The following is an 18,627-nucleotide window of genomic DNA, read 5'->3' on the forward strand; positions in this document are numbered from 1 at the left end:
TCCATTCAGCGGCATCTAATGGATGGAATAGTTCCCCAGCAACAAGACTTCAACAATCGGAAACTTCAGTCTGTCAATCCCGGTGACCGGGCCTGCGTCAGTGATTCAAAGTCTCTACAAGTATGCGAAACTGCCAGGATTAAGCTCTGCAAGAAGCTTTCCCAGTCCGAGGATAAAGATTCAATCAATCAATCAATCATTAAATCAAACTGTAGCCTACTCAACTAACCTTGAAGACTTTGCAGTGTTGCCCAGTTCTACAAATGTGAGTAGAAAATCTATTTGCTAACCCCAACTATGCCGCAACTGGTTTCAAAGGTTTGATACATTGTAAACGTTTATTTTTTTGGAAACATAAAATTGGTTGTGTTGCTTATATGTTTTGAAACGAGGTTGGTTCGATTTTTTAGAAGGTAAAATAGTTCAATAAACTTATACAGTATTTCAAAATCCATTTATGTTTCCAATAGCTTTGTTACCAATTTCATGTCTCTAATTGTGGATTCAAACGAGTAAACATAAGTGACGGATTGGATCCCAGCAGTGTTCATATTTTTTAAAAATTAAAATGTCTTATCTGTTCCTGATGAAAATAGTTATAATGATATGGTTTATTTATTGTCGTTCGGCAACGGCTAAGGTCTTTCAGCAACCAGGCTCATTTTCAATTTTGTATTTGTAGTGTAGGATAGATGCATCGCAGGTTATAATTAATCTTTAATAATATCAAAAATCTTTGCTTGGCTGCCATGTTTTCAGCAAGAAGATCTAATAAAAGCTCCTAATCTCTTTGGATGTATTGCATTGTTATGGACAAAGTCGTAGCTACTGTCGCCATTAAGTGTAGAAGACAAACCATTGGAGCTATAATTAGGAATCAGAAAGAAGTTTACTTTAGCGTCATGGCTATTGTTTTTGTAGAAATTTGAATAATTGTGTTTATTCGTTTTACGTTTTTAATCCCCCTCCCTAGATGTCAGGTTTCTGTTACCGCTTTTAGTTTTTGAAATCGTTTGAAACAATTCATGATTTAAGTAGCGTAGTTGAACAAATGCTATTTTATGCAAAACCGTTAGTTATTATTGGACTTTTCGTTCACATTTAGACCGGTGACAGCCAACAATGCATTGATCAGGAAATAGTCGACTCTGATAGGTAACGCCTTTTCTTTATGACGTCAGAAAGAATTGATCAAGCTTGTTCATTGTGACATTGAATTGTCTTCTGCAAGTATTAAATTAATTCTCGAGAAGAAAAATTTATTCTTGGTTCACACCGATAGTTTGGATAGGCCTAATGCCTACGTTTAAAAAAAATGCTAGACGAAACTCAGGTAACGAACCAGTAGCTTAGCCTACTGTGCAAGCTTACACTTGTAAGCTTACAATGTGTGTTAGTATGAAACTGTATGTTATTATTTCAGTCATTGAATGTTCACAAAAGTACGGCAGTCAGGACAAATTTAATGATGTTTAAAAGCAAATAACGATGGCGGGGATTGAACCTCTGACCTTCTGCTTTTTAAGTGTAGCGAAAATGACAGAAGTTAAAAGCGACTAGATTGGCAAGAAAAAGGAAAAGAATTCGCTCAGCAATGGGTTACAACAGGCTGAATATGATGATGATGAAAAGATTGTTATGAAATATATTCAGTTGCCCAAGTTGAATTACCAAGAACAAAATTGTTAATATGCCACAGCCGTTTTTTCTCATTAACATATTAACATTTTTCCCATAAACAACAAAAGGCTGTATATTATTTAGGCTACTTGTGTTTTAGAACGTAGGCTACTTGAGTGAAACTAGAGTTGGGAAGGGAAAGAGGCAATAATGCAGTAAGCATAGTTCAGTTTGTTTTTATTTCTGACCATCATAACAAAAACAATATGTGCCAAACATAGCAGAGTTACAGAAAAAGGTAGAAGCGACACCGACAGTAGCCTATCATCGCAGCAAAACAATACTTTTTCCCAATTTTTGCAGTAGATAATTTTGAGTGTTTGATGCAGTTAATTTTAATATTACACTAGAAAAGTGCAATACTGCAACAAAAATCTCTACGCGAGGCCAAAGACAGTAGTTGCACGAAATAAATCACAATCAAGTCAAATTTCCAAAACCAATGCAAGCTAATGTTGCTGTGAGCCCACGCTTTGCATCATTTCCAACTACCAACCCACGCAGCCTACGGTCACGAACTATTCATGAAAACATAATTTTTATGTTTTTTATATAACCAAATTAGATAGCTGTTAGTTGTATGATTGAAAATATTGCAGTTTAACCAGTTCTGGTGGTGGATAGGGTCCTTGTCTAAAGAGATCTCACTAAAATTTTATTTGATCTTTTCTGGTTTTGAAAAGTGGAATCTAAAATATGAAAGAGTTTGGTTAAATTTTGAGTGGTCGTTGTTCATTGTTGTTGTTGTTTATCAGTAATTTACAACGCTGTAGGTTTTCGTCAAAATTAATACATTCCAAGCTACAGTTTCCACATGTCACAAGCTAGATAGCTCATGTGTGGGTGTTGTCTATGCGTGTTGCAAGAATTTGAAGTATCCAACACAACGTTACATGTGTGATGTTGCATTGGTAAACTCAGCTTGTTTTGTGATTACCAGCTGCAGTTCAGTTTGTGTTTCTAAATTGAGGATCAAGATAAAGTTTTGAACAGACATTTTTGCATTTGACCAGAATAGACAGGCCTTCAACAAACATTAGTTTTTAAATCTTCGATTACTAAGTGAGCTCTCAGAACAAGATTGGCAATTAGCCTTTTACGTTAACAATGCAGTCTTTAATTTTGATTTTTTTTAGTTGCATAGGAAGTTTTTTAAACATATAATTGCTTTATTGCAAGTTTCATCTTTTGACACCATCCCCTTTAATATGAGCACAGACGAGCAGTTAGACGAAGCTATCCACGAATTGGACGACATCTTTCTTGAGCTGCAATCGTTGGACAGAGTACATTCGTTCAACCGTGACGACCCCAAAAGAACATTTTCTGTCAACGAAACAGCGTTTTCGAATGACCAGATTATTACGTCACCAAACTCGAAAATTAACAAAACTGACTCTAGGAACGTAAGCTCAAGATCACGTGACTTTCATGCATCACCAAGTAAGAAGAGGAACTTTGTATTGCGACCTAGTTCCGGGTACTACAGCGAAGATGACATCTACAAGCAGCCGAAGTCGACGCCGGTTGAGGGAATAATGTACCAGGTGAGTCAAGTTATATTTAGCTTTGGGAGAGTGCTGTGTATAAATCGTTATTGGTTTACAAGATTCTAATAAGAAACTATTGGGTTGTTTTGGTTGTTTAGCTGTAAAGCCAAGTTGATTTTATCAAATCTTCATGCAAGGAATAACTGCATCAATGGAAGATTAATTTTAGGGCTAGATGCAAAAATTGCAGATCTTTTAAGCAGCCGATTAGGCCAAACGCATGATTAGATCAGGGGTCACCAAACTACGGCCCGCGGGCCGGAACCGGCCCGCGAACTGATTTCATCCGGCCGCCACGTGCTGCGGAAATAACAGCTGCACTACAACTGTTAAAGAAAAAAGTTACCAAACTTTTTGTACAGGACTGACGTTGCTGTTTATCATTAGGCCACCACAAATGGGGACAACCTAGGCCAAATTTGGAAAAATGTAGTGTTTTTTCAAGAGCATGATGCCCTGTAGTGTATCACAGCAGGGGATAACTTTCCCAGCAACCTTTCGATTTTCATCACAACTTTGCTATTCCACCGCTGACTTTGTTATTTATTGTGCTCAATTCAAGTCAATGGAGATTCTAAATAGTTGTATATCTTTTCGCAATTTGCATTCGGCCCGCAGCTGTTAATTTCGCAGCAATCCGGCCTTCAGAGAAAAAAGTTTGGTGACCCCTGGATTAGATATTTACAAATGTGCAAATATTTTGTGCAAAGTTCATCTATGGATCAGCAACGGGCAATTCTAATAATATAGGATTGCGTTTGGTAGGTAGGAAAACAAATTCGACTTTAAATTAATTTGCTTAATCAGAAGATTTATTTAATCGGTGGATAAACCTCTGTTGATAATCCTCTGTTGATAATCCTCAATATATCGAGTCCTAAGTTTTCAATACGATTTAAGTTATACACGTTTGGAATCTTTTCATCGTTACGCTTTTTTCACAAAAAAATTGTGATAGTTAACGCCTAGACCTTTCTTTTTGTTTATGATGTCACAAAATTGCAATAAAACATTACAAAGTCGTAGTGAAACAAGGAGCGATTATATGCTTTATATGAAAATGCATGTGAAAGGTCCTCACACAAGACATCCAGTTCTACGGGAAGAGACCTGCCACTTTGAAGTTGATCTGTTAAGAGTTTAATTTTGATTGTGACGTTTAGGAAGTGGTTTGTCACGTCATTAAGGCAATTCGATTATTACATTGCAACAACGTCGATTAACGTTTATAAAAATCTGGTTCAGAAGCATGAGCCAATGGACTGAACAGTGCACATACGAAGCAAAACTGATTGGTACTGCAAATCTAATTGAATGTCGGTAAATGACTGTAAAATTAGTTGGTGCACCTACAGCCAAGTATCTTCGTTATTGATTAATTCTGGTAAACCTTTCAAAATGCACAATTTCTACTTTTTTATTTGTTGCAGATTAATCAGCATATACTTATGAGCTAGCCTGCAATATGCTGACTTCCCATCTCCTACAGTAGGAAGCTGCAACGTGTTGTTCAAATATCTCTTTCTTCTTTTTCTTCTTCTTCACATTTTATAGCACAGTATCTGTTTCTTCAGCTTGCCTTTGTTTCCGGCAACACATACCAGTTTCCTCCATGAAACATTATGTAAGATGCGTTTAATGGCCGTGCTCAGTAACGTCGATAGGGGGGTATTTTTGGGCCCAGGCCTGAGTTGGTTTTGGGGGCCTTTAACTTTTCCAAGGAGCCTGGAAACTTGAAGAAACCTCGTATTATTTACATGTAGTGAGTTGTCCTTAGAAATCCGTTGATTTGAAGCCCAAGGATCTTATTTGCACCAAACCCAAATTATATTCGCAACGGCTCTGGCTGTGCCACAGTAGTGACAGTCTCATATTTAGTTCTGTTTGCAAAAAAAACTGTCCGCAGAGTGTTTGACATAGCCGTAGTACTTATAAGTGTGCGCCACTGAACATGTTTACGTGCTGTCGTGCTAAAGTTGATAAAGAATTTTGCCCCTAGGCCTGAGCTATTTCTGGTTGTACCCAATAGCGATAGTATCATGTTAACCCAGATTGACTATGGAGTGGTGGATTTGGAGTCTAAAATGATGAAAATTTTCGAGGTCGGATCGGAGTGGAGTAGAAGTTTCAAAAATCACACTTCGCTCGACACCGTTCTGTACCCGAGAGTTGTAGCTTAGATTTAAGGTTGTCGCACATCATCTGATACTTTCTTTTCCGTTTAGACACAAAAAAAGGCAAATGAAAATGTGAGGATACATATAGATAAGCAATAAAACAATAAATACTGTTACGGTAATCCTACAAAAAGTGCTCAATGCCAAGCAGAGCGAATTAAATCAAATATAGTTACTACTTTCTAAACCTTTGACAGCCTGTTTCACCCTAAAATGGAAGGTCATCAGAAGATCGTTATTCAAATAGATAAGCAATAGATTTCAGTAGGAAAGCAATATTTAAAACGGATGCCTTGTTATTTTGGTTTTCCCAAATAGGTCACCAGTAATGACATGATTATGTTTAGAGCCCAAAATCGCTGGGAACAAGCCGATTTGCGACCAGTTCTTACCACTCGTCGCAGAGGATATTTTCCGATCCAACGCCAGAGGTATAAACTATTACCTTGTAGCTGTAGTTGTGAAACTCTTAAACGTGATATTTTAGTTTAGGAATAACCTTAGACGATATTTGCAATGGATAAGGTGGCATGTGTATGACGATTGATATCAAGTCTTTGACACTTTCAATGGTTACATGTTACAATATCTCTGCTCTGCATCACTGGAGGAGACCGATCAGTAGATCCTGTGACATTTTGTGCTTCTTCTGACCTTTATAAAATGATTGAGCGGACAGTAATTTACTCGTAGTCTACATTTTCCTCACCACCACCTCTCTGGATCTTTTATAAGAAACTATGTTGAAAAACTTGGCTTCAAAATTAGGTTCATCATGTAAAAGCATGAACTATAGCAACGGTGGTTAGTCCGTGTCGACGGTGGTTTTACAGTAAATTACACAATTAATGTGAGCTTACAGGGATTACAGAACCGAATATTGATGTTGCAAAATTGTAGTTACATTTTACTTTTCTCATATCAGTAAGATAATGACAGAGCTTCCTGAAAATGGACTAAGATGAAAACCCTTAAAGGATATCAAGATCTGCTGTAGGTGTTGTTGATTCAAAGCTACACTTCAAGGCTTTGAAGTCATGTTTTGCGTTTATGCTAATCCCATCATGATGATGTAATCCTTCATGGAATTTCACTCCTTTTTTGCTGCACTTTTCAACTGCTAAAATTAAGCTCTTGAGATGGAAAGAAAATTTATGAATGGCGATGTCTCATTAAAACCTGTTTATTGATGAGTTTTAGAAATAATTACCAGGAAGTAAACCTCCTGAGCTTAAGAAAATTATCATGCAACTTGTTTCGATCTGTGTTACAACTATCCCTGGTTACAACGTACTGTTGTGAATCATTGTATTCAAAAACGGTAGCCTATATGAATCTAAATATCGCAAAAGCAACAAAACTGGTTAGAACTGGTTAAAACTGGTTAGAACTGGTTAAAACTGGTTAGAATTGCTTTAGCGACTTAACGTTTTGGTTTTAAGAAACTTACTGACAGCATTTAGACACACAAATCGTCTGTGACAAATACTTATAGCGTGTGATTAAATATATTGATTGACATCATTACTTTTTGCATATTCATAATTTAGCACATTATGCGGCTCTCGAAAATTGCTGGTATGTTGTAGGCTATGCAGGTCATTATAATGTTCTACCTCACTGAATTTAGTACACGTAACTTTTTAATAAACATAATACAGGTTTCCATATGGGCAAGTAACATATACACACAATGGTTCGTGTAATGGCACTGTGAGAATATAAAGTAAAACGAAGGGACACATGAATACTCAACTCATGATTAAAAAACATTGACCACCCCTAAGCTATCATGTAAACTGTAAAGTAAGCAACGAAAACTATTGGAATAGTTTCTTGGTAAGCAATTGACTGTTTTTGCGACAAATATTTGGGTTAGGGGTTATAAAAGTTACAGGATTATTGAAAATAGTGCCTCGAGTTTCAAGTGAATTCTCTTCCAATTTCAGCCTGTTCATGGGTCACTGGGAGTGCGGTTTGGTACAGTTGGGAATTCACTTGCTGGTTACTCTACAGTCCGAACACCACCAAGAAAGTAAGTTGAAATGAAATCAACTACCAAACATCTTTATGACACAACAAACGTAACAGCAATTACAAATTTCTTGTTTTCAACGTGACGTCAGATTATTGAATTAATATCTATTTAGATATATTGATAACATGAAAGTAAAATTTAGTTTTAGAGTCAGGAATATTGGGTAAGAAGGAAAAATGAAGAAGATGGATGATTTTTTAATGGAATCCAGTGAAGCTTATGTCTAGAGTTGAAGATTTAGCTTACAATGAATGGGGCGAAACACGCCATTTTTTGCATCCACCCTCAAACATGCCATTTAGCGTCTTGCAAGAATATAGTAACTCACAAACGATAGTGCAGGTATCGAACCGACTATTCAAGCGTCAGATTAGTCCCATTCACCCACATAGGCAAGCTAGCTTCACCCAGCGTTACCATGTATGTATCTTTACCAGTTACTTTTGATGGCCCATTTACTGGCAGATGCAGGAGGGTCATCGGGCTTTACTTCCAGTTTTGAAAAAAAGTTTCAGTAATTAACGAAGCAAAGTAGCCTACGTCATTCAATATGTTTTGGATGGCACTGTCACAGCAAATAACAATGTTGTTATAAACTGAGCAAATATTAAATCCATGGCTCAACGCCCATCCCCCTACGTACGCCACTGGGTCGACTGATAAAGAGACAAAAGTTTTAAATTTTTTTTAGCTTTGTGTCTTAGGTCAATTTTTTTCAGGCGAATTGCAAACGAATACGATTTCCCTCAGCCCCTCAAAGCCCAAAATAATTTCCCCTTACACCTCTCAACGGAAGCCAAGCTTCATCCATCTCCTTTGATGTCACATCATTCAGAATCCGACTATGACGAAGTCCCCGATGGCTACAATGATGAGGTAAGTTATTGGTTTCATCACCATCAAAGATTTATAAGAATAAACAGAAAACTCAGTGGTTCTAGCCACATTTCAATTTCATTCTGAGTTATTTCATAAAAATTGTTTAAGACAGTAAGAGAATAAAAAGTTTTTTACTAGGCCTCATCATCATCAGTCGTTATCTCCGCCTGCGGCAGATTGCGCATCAACATGGCTTATTTGCTTCCAAGAGTGGCGATTTTGAGCCAACTCGCCCAGTGTCGTCAAGTGGAGTCCGGTCCATGATTGAATGTTGTCTTGCCATCGTTTTGGTTGTCTGCCACATTTTCTTTTTCCTTCTACTTTGCCTTCTGTGCAAACTTTGCTGATTCCGAATTGTGATCTTTTAGTGTGGCCAAACAGTTTTAAAACTTTTGATTTTATTATTGCTGCAATTGGATGTAGTTTTGTCATAGTTAGAAGATCTTCTATTTTTGTGTGATCAAGTAACCTTTTGTTGGTCATGCTTCTCATGATGTGATTTTGGAAGGTAGTGAGTTTTTTCATGGTTGATGATGTCCAATTTACGCATTCTAGACCGTACAGCAAACTAGGCCTCAAACAGCAAACTAGACCGTACAGCAAACTAGGCCTCAAACATGTTTTTTTATATTGTTTTTTGTTTTGTCAAGTTTGAAGTTGAGTAAAACTTTGCATTCTGCGGGTCTAATCCTAACATTGCTTTTCCTACAGGTCTTTCCAAGGTATTCCGATGAAATTCCAGATTATGACGAAATACCCAATCGTCCAATCGAAAACGTTGCACATCTTGGAAGTAGAGACGATGACGTCATTTTGCGTGACGAAACTAAGACTAACTATGATGCTAACGAAACCATCCCTTACAATGAAAACGTTGTTCCTGACAACCGCCCAAACCCAATCGTCCAATATACTCAAGTCAAATTAAAAAAATCCCCAGCAGGTTGGCAAACTTTTGACAAATTGCTGTCTCAAGAAATAACATACATTACAATTTCGTTTTTAAAGAAGAACGATAGAGAAATCTGGAAGCCAGAATTAAAGGGCTGTGTTGTACATTGAGAGGTCTCCTGGGTCGTGTGAAGGCAAAAACTTGACAGTTTTGTTGTCAATAAAAGATTTGACAATTATTTTTTAAGGGGAGCATAATCACACACTCCTGCTATAGGTTTGCCATTGATGCTCTGTAACTTTTATTATTTGAGACTCATTTACTCGTGGCCCCCAAGGTTTATTCAAATTTTTCTCCCTGCTTTCTTTCCTTATTCATTCTTTACTGTTTCAACATAATGACTGGATATTTTGGACGTCACATTTCTGTCAACAAGATAAGCGTTTGCGACTATCATTCTTCTCTAAGTTATATCCAGCTTCCTGGTCAGAGGTACCAGGAGCGTCCACGTTTGGAAATTTTTAAGAATCGTTTAACATGGACAACCAGGATTTTTAAAATTTAATAAGAACAATGGACAATTGATCGTTGTAGAAAATCAAAATAGTTGAAACCTTATTTAGGCATGGCCGATGATGGTGACGATAAAGTTACTTGCAATGTTTATGTCAGAAATTGTTTACATATTATGTAAACTAGCCTACTTGAATTTAACAAAATATTGGTAATTATTTTGTCATCATGCAAACACAGCAATCCGAGATAAATTTTCTTTGCATCAAATATGTTTAGAAACGAGAGTGGAAACAAAAATAGTGCGGAACCAGTTTTCCCAAACTTCCGGCAATGGTGGTCCGAGTGGAAAGGAAAACTTAAACCACGGAACGGCAATGAGTGAGTAAATTGTACCGAAATCTGATAGAACCACCACCGTAGTTTGTAAAATGTGATGCTAATTTCTATGCTTTTTGTATCTATCATGCGTTTCACTCAAAATCAAAGCAATTACAAAAAATATAAACAAGTAAAATTCACGAAAAGCAATAAATTTTTAAATCTTTATTTTTGTGATGTTCTCTTTATGGTGCATTTCAACAGCCAAGACTTTCAGGTTTTGGATTCTCAAATAAACTTTTTGGCGGTATCCAGAGTGCTGGCGCATTATAAATGCTTCGATTGGTTCTTTATTCTTTTAAGAAGATAGCAGCCCACAAACCAATGCGGGAAGAGACCTGGTAATCACCCATGACCAGTATGAGCCATAGAGGGAAGGGGACACTTAACCGATCTCACAAGCTCAGCAAGACCATAGTTTAGAAATTAAAAAAAAAGAATAACATTGTTTCACGCTATGCTGATGTATCGAAAATAAGCATGTACAGTTATACACGATTGTGAAGTCACACAGGATGGTTGCAGCATGTTGCATTGTTCGTGTGTTGTCTGACCTCACGTCGGCGGCCACCGCCTCTTGTGCCGGACCGTGCTTAGTTTACGTTAAATGTAACTTCCTCTAATTCTTAGCGGTTTTATGAATGAAATTATTTTAAACATTGATTGATTAGACACAAAAAAACAACATCTAGAATACAAATGTGCGCCGAGGTTTTTTTTTTATGTCAGAAAGGTTTGTCAGAGCTGCATGCAATCAAAAATTAATGGCAACATTTTCGCAAAGTAGCCTACTCTAACAAGCATCTTCGTTAAACTGATGCTTTTCAAAACACGTTGGCGTATTTCAGCAATCAGCGTAGTTGCCATAAGTCATCTATTGCGTGGCTTATGTTGAAGAATTACGACCAATTAACAAGGAAACTTGATACGCAGGCATTTACGTTCATGCAATCGAAGGATGACGTCATTTGACAACAGTAATCACTATGACATACATTTGAATTGCATAACAATCGCAAATACAATTGATTCTGTTTGAGATGTCTTTGCGCAAATCAAACACTTTAAAACGTTAGTTTGGCATTTTCCGGTAACAAGCAGGTAGTATGTAATTGAAGATCTGGGTTGTACTACTGTATAATGTATAATGCTGAATACCTGCTTTCAGGTGTAAAATGTGAACCAAAAATGGCTTAACTTCACTATAACACACCCTGGTGTTTGCAGAGAAATTAAAGATTAAACAGCGTTGAAACAACTTTAACTTCTTTTATCTCAAAGTCTTATTTTGGTAGTTCTTCAACTTACTGAAGGTCTTCAATTACAGTACAAAAAGTTCTCTGTTTATTATATTTTCCACCTGATTTCTTACGTCAATCCGTCAGTGATCGATTGTATTTTCTTATTTTTAGGTAATTACAATGGCATGACTGAAGTAAGGCGAATGACGACACAATTAGGTATAAACTTCGATGACGACGAATGGGATGACGTCAGCAGAAGGTATCAAAGGGCTGCTTGCATTTAAAACTTTAACTTGAGAAAAAAAGATTATTTTTAAGTAAACTTCTTTTAAAATAAATCTGTTTTGTACTGATCACATTTACGCACTCTAAGCTTTCTTTTTACAGTTGACTATATATCATCATCATCACCACCATAAGCTAGTCATGCCACTGGCGGCAAATGGCTTTTGCACATGATTCGTAATATTTCATTCAGGTATCACCTAGTGCTTCCTTCCCCTTTTTCGGAGCCCCTGACTATCACAAATCTGTTCATCATCATCTAGCCACCTTTTTAGGTCATCCTCTAGTATTTTTTTCGAATTTTTGGAAATGGTTATTTTGGCTCATCTGCTACACTTAATTCTTACTACATAGTCAGCTAATCGCTATTGCCATGATAATCCTATGGAACAAAAACATGATCTCTAGCAAAAGCAGCAAAGAAGGATCAATTATGGGAATCTTTATTCTTGGACTTGGAAAGCTTCTTTGAGAGGCTATTCCTGGAATCCTGGCAATCTTATATGCTTATACAGGCTGTGAGCCAGTGAGGCAGGCCCAGTCACCGAGTTTGACAGAGCGAAGTTTCTAATTGTTGGAGTGTTATTCTGTGAATTTTTCACCTACTTGGTGACTGATTGAAGAGCTGTCCTTGAAATACGTTTTTTAGAAGTGCACTCCGCGTGAGTCGAACCAGCTATTCCTTAACTTCAAGCGCTTGCAACTGAGCTGTCGGTCAGAGGAATTGGAGCGAACCCCAGAAAATATGTAGTAAGCTGTACTAACTGTAACCAAAAAGGACTAGATGAGAAATTATCAGAAATAAGAACAAATTTAATTGTAGGCCAATAAAAACAGGAAAAGAAAGTCGATTTTCTAATCTCCTTCCGTTTGGCTCCAAACATACAGCAGATTTTATATCAAGGGTTTGTAATGCTTGTGATTAACATTTTTTTTTCTGTTTTTGAAATCAATTTTTTTATTACTGATTTTCCTAGAGCTTCAAGAATGACAATTGGGCCACCAGATGTGCCTGACCCAGTCGGACCGGTCATTGATACCACAAAGACATCATCAAGTAAGTTACTGCATTTGTGTGTTCGCTGGTCTTCAAATCGAAAACTGGTCGTTTAGTTGTTAAGTATACTCCACGTCGCAAGATTAACATGGGACATGAGAGCAGTAACCACTTTCGTTTCTGACGTTTCGCCAGTTAAGGCAACTGACTTCTTTAGAAAGCTAAAGTAAACTGCACAAGTAGAAGTTTGGATATATTCCTTGCTAATCACTAATCAGGCTGGATATGAGGGGCAATGTATAAAACTATCAGACAAACTTAGTTGCGGAACATCAAGATCGAAGCTAATAATAATTATCGTGTTTTGATGACGCTGAGGTGGCTCAGCTAATTTGATTTTTTTTTAGAGACATATATTTTAATTATATTTCAAATCCAGTTTATATTCAATGTAGCTGTAGCCTATATTCGATTTCATTTTTTTTTGGTGACATAAAATCCCTGAAATGGTTACAAACTTAATGTGATGTGATGGCTATCCCTCGTTTTCGAGGATGATGGTCCTCGCAATTGCCAAGACACCTGTGCGTGGGTTGATTGGACTTGATGGCGCACACTCCACAAGCACGTAAACTTGACAAGGCCATCAGCTTTGTCCAATGGCAAGGCAAGCCAAGACGATTGGAGCTTGTGACATGCTGCAGCCTTCACACTTCACAGTCGTTGATTTGATTGACTCCATCCGGTTACAAACTTACAATAGGCTACATGATAGCATTACACTTTTAAGACGCTACGATACGTTTTTGTTTAATTTCCAAAAATGCATTATTTTAATTTCAAATCTATCACATTATGTTGCATTTGCATTAGTATATGTTGTATACATTTTATTTATTACATTATCGCTCTCTATTGTAATCTGCTGGTTGCTTCGAGTCTAAATTTGTCTTCTTAACTTTTCAGCACAGCGGCGACTGCGATGGTTTAAATGTCGATGCCACTTGGCCATGGCAATCCTTTCCGTGCTTGCAATTGCCCTGTTTCTTTTTGCATTTGGCACTTACTTATATATCGGTGAGTTCTCTTCTGCTGCAGTTTGCTCATCATACCACGCCTTTAATTGGTTTGAGGCGAGTTCAAAGTTTGTGACACATTAACAGCTTTAGAGTGGTGGGATTGAGTCAGATTGAAGGGTTTTAGAAGGAACAGTGTAAAACGCTTAAAATACGTTTCCAATGGTTTAATATTTAGCGTGGTTGGATTAATTGACTGGCAATAATGTTTCAACCACAAGCGGCAGCTTCACTTTGTCAACCTCGGTAAGCGGACTTGCAAGGGCCGTTGAAAGGATAATTTGGACCAAGGGCTTCCTTACAAGACACCTACAGTATAAAAAATTATTATCAATTATTGAGGTTGTAAAATTATTATCACAATCGGATGAAAACAAATTTGTGTTTGTGAGACAAATCATCGCGTGTGCTTTGTTGTCATCTCAGGAAGTGCATCTGTGATTCATAAACGTTCTCTGTCTTGAAACAACGAAATCGTTTTCATATATAAGCCAAGACGATTGGAGCTGGTGACATTTTGTAGCTTTCATTCACCCTCACAACCGTGAAGCTTGTGTTGACTTTATTCTCCTTCCCCGTTCTTGGCAGCAGCAGCGTTGACAGGGGTCCAGGGATATTCTTGAACTGGGGCCCGGGATACTTTTAGGGGACCAAAATCTTTCCAAGGAGCATGAAAATTTGAAAGAAACTACCGATTACTTTTTTTGATATTGCGCGTTTTTTCTAGAAGTGTCTTAATTTGGGGCCGTACGACTTCATTGATATCGGGCCCAACTTATTCTCCCAACGGCCCTACTTGGGGGCTTCAGATGTTTTACAGAACCATGCACTTGTTGTTTCAGGCGTGAAAAATGACAATGCAATCAGTGAAAGACATGCAGCTGCAGGTATGCCACATTTATGAAACAAACTTTTACGTTTGTTTCGATAAATTAAGTTCTATGTTGTTGTTATTATGACTCGATGGTTCGTAGTAGTTTTCAACAAAGTATCAATCCGTTTTAGCAAGAAATAACTTTCAAATAAAGTAACTACAAAACGTTTAAAGGGGACCTGAAATAAAAAATTAAAATTTTTTTGGTGATTCTTTAGTGTTTAAGTATTATATTTTTCGAAATTTTTTTTTGATATACCTTTTTGTTTGGGAGATATAACCAAATGAAAATCGGCCACCTGGTGGCGCTATGTGTCTTGTGACGTCATCGGCGGGCAGCCAAGTAAACAGCTTCAGGCATTTGCCTTAGAAACGTCGCATAGGTCATTGTGTATTGAGTAATAGAAGATCAGCACAAACATGCGACCTGCAGAACATGTGGATCTCATAGACCCTGATATGAAGACATTACTCTGGTTGCAACAATTGGGAGATGTTGCCTGCATTGCTGCCTCATAAGCAAGAAGAAGAAGCACAAACAAGATGTCTGAAACTCGACAAGGATTTTTCTTTGAACCAAAAAGACGGCGACTTGACAGCGAAGAAGATCATTCTGATTCGTGCTCTGACAACACCAGTTCGGACAGCAGTCGGATGGAAAATTTGCATTGAAAAAAATGCAGGAAAATAATTTGCTTGAACCAAGTGGTTTATATCAACTAAAAGTAGTCTGTGTATTCAGAGTTGCCTACCCTGCCGATGTTTTACTGTCCTACTGACCTCATCATCATCATCAATCTTTTTATTTTTCGTCATTAACGCGTCCGGGACGAAAAAGATACCAACTACAAAAATCGATATAGACCTTCCAGCACGTTAATGAACGGGAAAAGGTGCCCGATCGTAGCCTACTCACAGACCTGTACCTAGGTCGATCGAGTATTGTGGGTACTGCATTGACAGTGGCTTTCACATATCTTGAACAATCCAAGACAGAAGGAACAGCTTCAGGGATGAGCAGGTGTCTGGACTTGGTGCCTTGTAGCTCTGCCTGTAGATCACGTTGGTAATCGCTGGCCAGAAAATGATTGCTGCACACACGGCAGTGCTTGTTTACAGGTGGGTCTTTGAGTTTCATCGCCGAGATCCATTTCTTCAGCTTGTCGTCATTATTCAGAGGTAAACGATGAAAGGATACCCCTTTGACGATTCCCCAGTCAGTACAACCGGGAGCCATACAAGAAACCACCATTTTAAAGGCGTAAAAGCTCCCTTAGCACAAAATTGTTCGCTGTTTTGGTAGCCTACGCGATTTGTTCCTTGTGTTTGCACGCAAAATAGTAGACCTTGGATTATTGCGTTGCCAGCCAATGACGTCATCAAAAATTTTGACCAATCAGAATCATTCAAATCAAAAAAGTTTTTTTTAGGTTTTTTAATTAATGGTAACACAAAAAATAAAAAAATTGTTGAAAAACGTTTTATTTTAGAAAGATCTACAAATACAAAAGCCATGTATTTTCGTTGCAGTGCACCTTTAAATGCTTTCGGTAATTTTTCATTAAAAACTCTTGTTTATTTGGCAACACTGATAATGTTGGCTTTCCAGCAAACTGCTTAACAAAGACGCAGGTGCACGGTTATTTCTTATTTGTGGTTGAAAATCAGATAAAAAATCTTGATTATTAAACGTATGTCAAAATAGTATTTATTTTCCAAATGTGAAATCAAACACATTATCGAGCTCCACTGGTGGGCAATTAGGGTGTTTGCTTCCCTTATAGTACCACATACCTTACTGCTGGGTGGGCATGAAAGAGCTGAAGAAAGTTGTGAGAAATCGAGAGCTGTGGAGAGAAAATGTTATAGAGTGACCAAGAGTCGGATCTTCTTGCATAACGCAGTGAGGATAAATCGGGTAATAATCAGGTGACATTATCACCCTCTTCCAATCTGCCTTGAGCCAGCATGGAAGCAGTACGGCTCATAAAATCACATGGAACCCTGTCAAGTAACCCTTGTTGATGCGCAATCTGCTGCAAGCGGAGATAACGAATGATTATTAAGATTTAAGAGTCGAATTATGACGCTAAAAGCAAAGGCTCCCTGAGTCACATTTTATGTGATATTATTTACATGAGTTATGACGTCACAAGGCAAGTGAACTAATTATTGTTCACAGAAAGAGCGGCGATCGCAAGAAACGAAATAGTGACAGAAGTGACCATTGTTGCAACAGGGTGATGGAAGGTTGGTTCTTGTCAAAATTCAAACAATGTAAGGTATCATTTGACGTAAAACGACGTTTTCGTGCATTTGTAGTGACGTAATAGGTTGACAAAACACACGTATCCTTTCGAAAGATTTTTTTTTCTACTTTTTTTAATATTCGATTATTTTCATCAAATAAAGTTAGTTTGACGTTTACGAAAACTTTTCATTGCACGTTGTTCAGTTACGTTTGTTTAAATAATTGCATTTCCTATTTATTTCTGAAACTCAATGACTTCGTCTGCTTTCTTCAAATTTATTGAGTGTTTTTACTCCGAAGTACAGTAAGTGGAAACACGTATCGCTGTCATGCTTTGTCTCTTCATTGCGCTTTCACATGAAACGTTTTCACGACAACAGGTAAATCAACCGTGAAAAAGCAAAATAAGTTCAGCTCTCATGAACCATCTTGTGGAAGTCTCATATTATTATCTGAAGAAAAATACATACCGGCAACCATTTTTATTGCTGAAGATTGATTTCGTGTTTAGGTCAACCACCGAACTGCGCTACGGACATGAAACACCCAAATCTGTGTCATCCTGTATTATTTTTCAACACCCAACCAAGCTCAATTGCGTGTAATTCACCACGATCATGAAGAAAAGATCAAGCTACTTTCAGCTTTAGGTGGCTGTTTGAACAAGTAGAACTTTTAGACTTTTTCGCTGTTCGGGCACCAGGAGAAACTAGACTGGGTTATGGATTAGTTGTTATTATTATTATTTTCTTACGCAAGTCTGTTTGTTATTCGAATTATATTTCGTCTTTGTTTGGGATAGTCTTTGTTAGTAAATGAAGTGTTTAATACAAAAAAATGTTTAGATGTTGCAGGTAGCTAAGCCAAGATGGCAGAAATGTGACTGCATATACCAATATGAGTTTAAATAAGTTGTTATTTTAAAAATTTTGCATTATAATAAGCAATTTCTAATTTTCCACGCATGATTATTTTTTGATTAAAGTTATTAGCAGGTACTTAAAGAAAATGATAAAGATCTTTTTGTCGTTTTAAATTAAAGCTATCAGCCCGTTTCATTGCCTTCCAAACCGAATCTAATCAATGAAAAATCACAAAATTTACCACCAACGCCTAAAAAGGATGTGCTCCGATCATTGACGTCTACATCTCCCTGTGGGTTTTAACGGAGCATTATTGCAACTTCACAACAATATTGCAAAAGTTTCAATATTATACATTTTCGACTCAGCACTGCAGTGGATCGTCATCTTGTTTAATTGTTAAGAAAGTAGGTTGCTTTATTTTTACTTTCATTCGATTGCAGTTGCAAGTGAGTATAAAAGATACTTGCTAAAAGATTTCATGAAATTGTATGTTTAAAAGAATACGAAAAACTTATCATATTTCACCCTGTTTTTGTTCCGTTCTATAAATTATAGATTACCGTGTGAAATAACTCCAATGTTTTCGTACTTAATTGTTTAAAATTTACATGAAGAAGACGACTCGTTTTCTTTCAAGATTTGCTTAATGGAATTTCAAGTCTTACAAAACCTTCTGTTTTTTGTCTCATTGTCTAATCTGCAGGTCAACTATCAGGGTAGATATTTTTTCGAGAATGGGAATATTTTCCAAATGAGGATGTTTCAGTCGGTTTATTTTTCGTATGTATATTTTCGGTATGGATTTTTTCCATATGGAATTTTACCTACATTTTATTTCGACTGGACTTATGCCGATTTTCTCATGTGGACGTAAAAACGTTTTTTTGCTTTGATTCAGGGGCCACCAAACTACGGCCCGCGAAC

General features: G+C 37.2%; 1 protein-coding gene across 1 annotated transcript; it reads left to right on the top strand.

Annotated features, from left to right (window-relative positions):
- The first annotated feature begins 2,888 nt into the window (after window positions 1-2,888).
- Window positions 2,889-17,594, top strand: LOC145770261 (uncharacterized). The gene is made up of 11 exons (XM_082581859.1): window positions 2,889-3,227; window positions 7,357-7,442; window positions 8,165-8,321; window positions 9,036-9,267; window positions 10,009-10,110; window positions 11,523-11,613; window positions 12,617-12,696; window positions 13,603-13,713; window positions 14,555-14,599; window positions 16,769-16,868; window positions 17,349-17,594. Exons 1-10 carry the CDS (start codon window positions 2,889-2,891, stop codon window positions 16,828-16,830), a joined length of 1,305 nt encoding a protein of 434 aa, XP_082437985.1. The 3' UTR covers window positions 16,831-16,868; window positions 17,349-17,594.
- The last annotated feature ends 1,033 nt before the right edge of the window (window positions 17,595-18,627 follow it).

This window comes from Aplidium turbinatum, chromosome 5 (genome assembly GCF_918807975.1).
Source record: "Aplidium turbinatum chromosome 5, kaAplTurb1.1, whole genome shotgun sequence".
NCBI classification, from domain to species: Eukaryota; Metazoa; Chordata; class Ascidiacea; order Aplousobranchia; family Polyclinidae; genus Aplidium; species Aplidium turbinatum.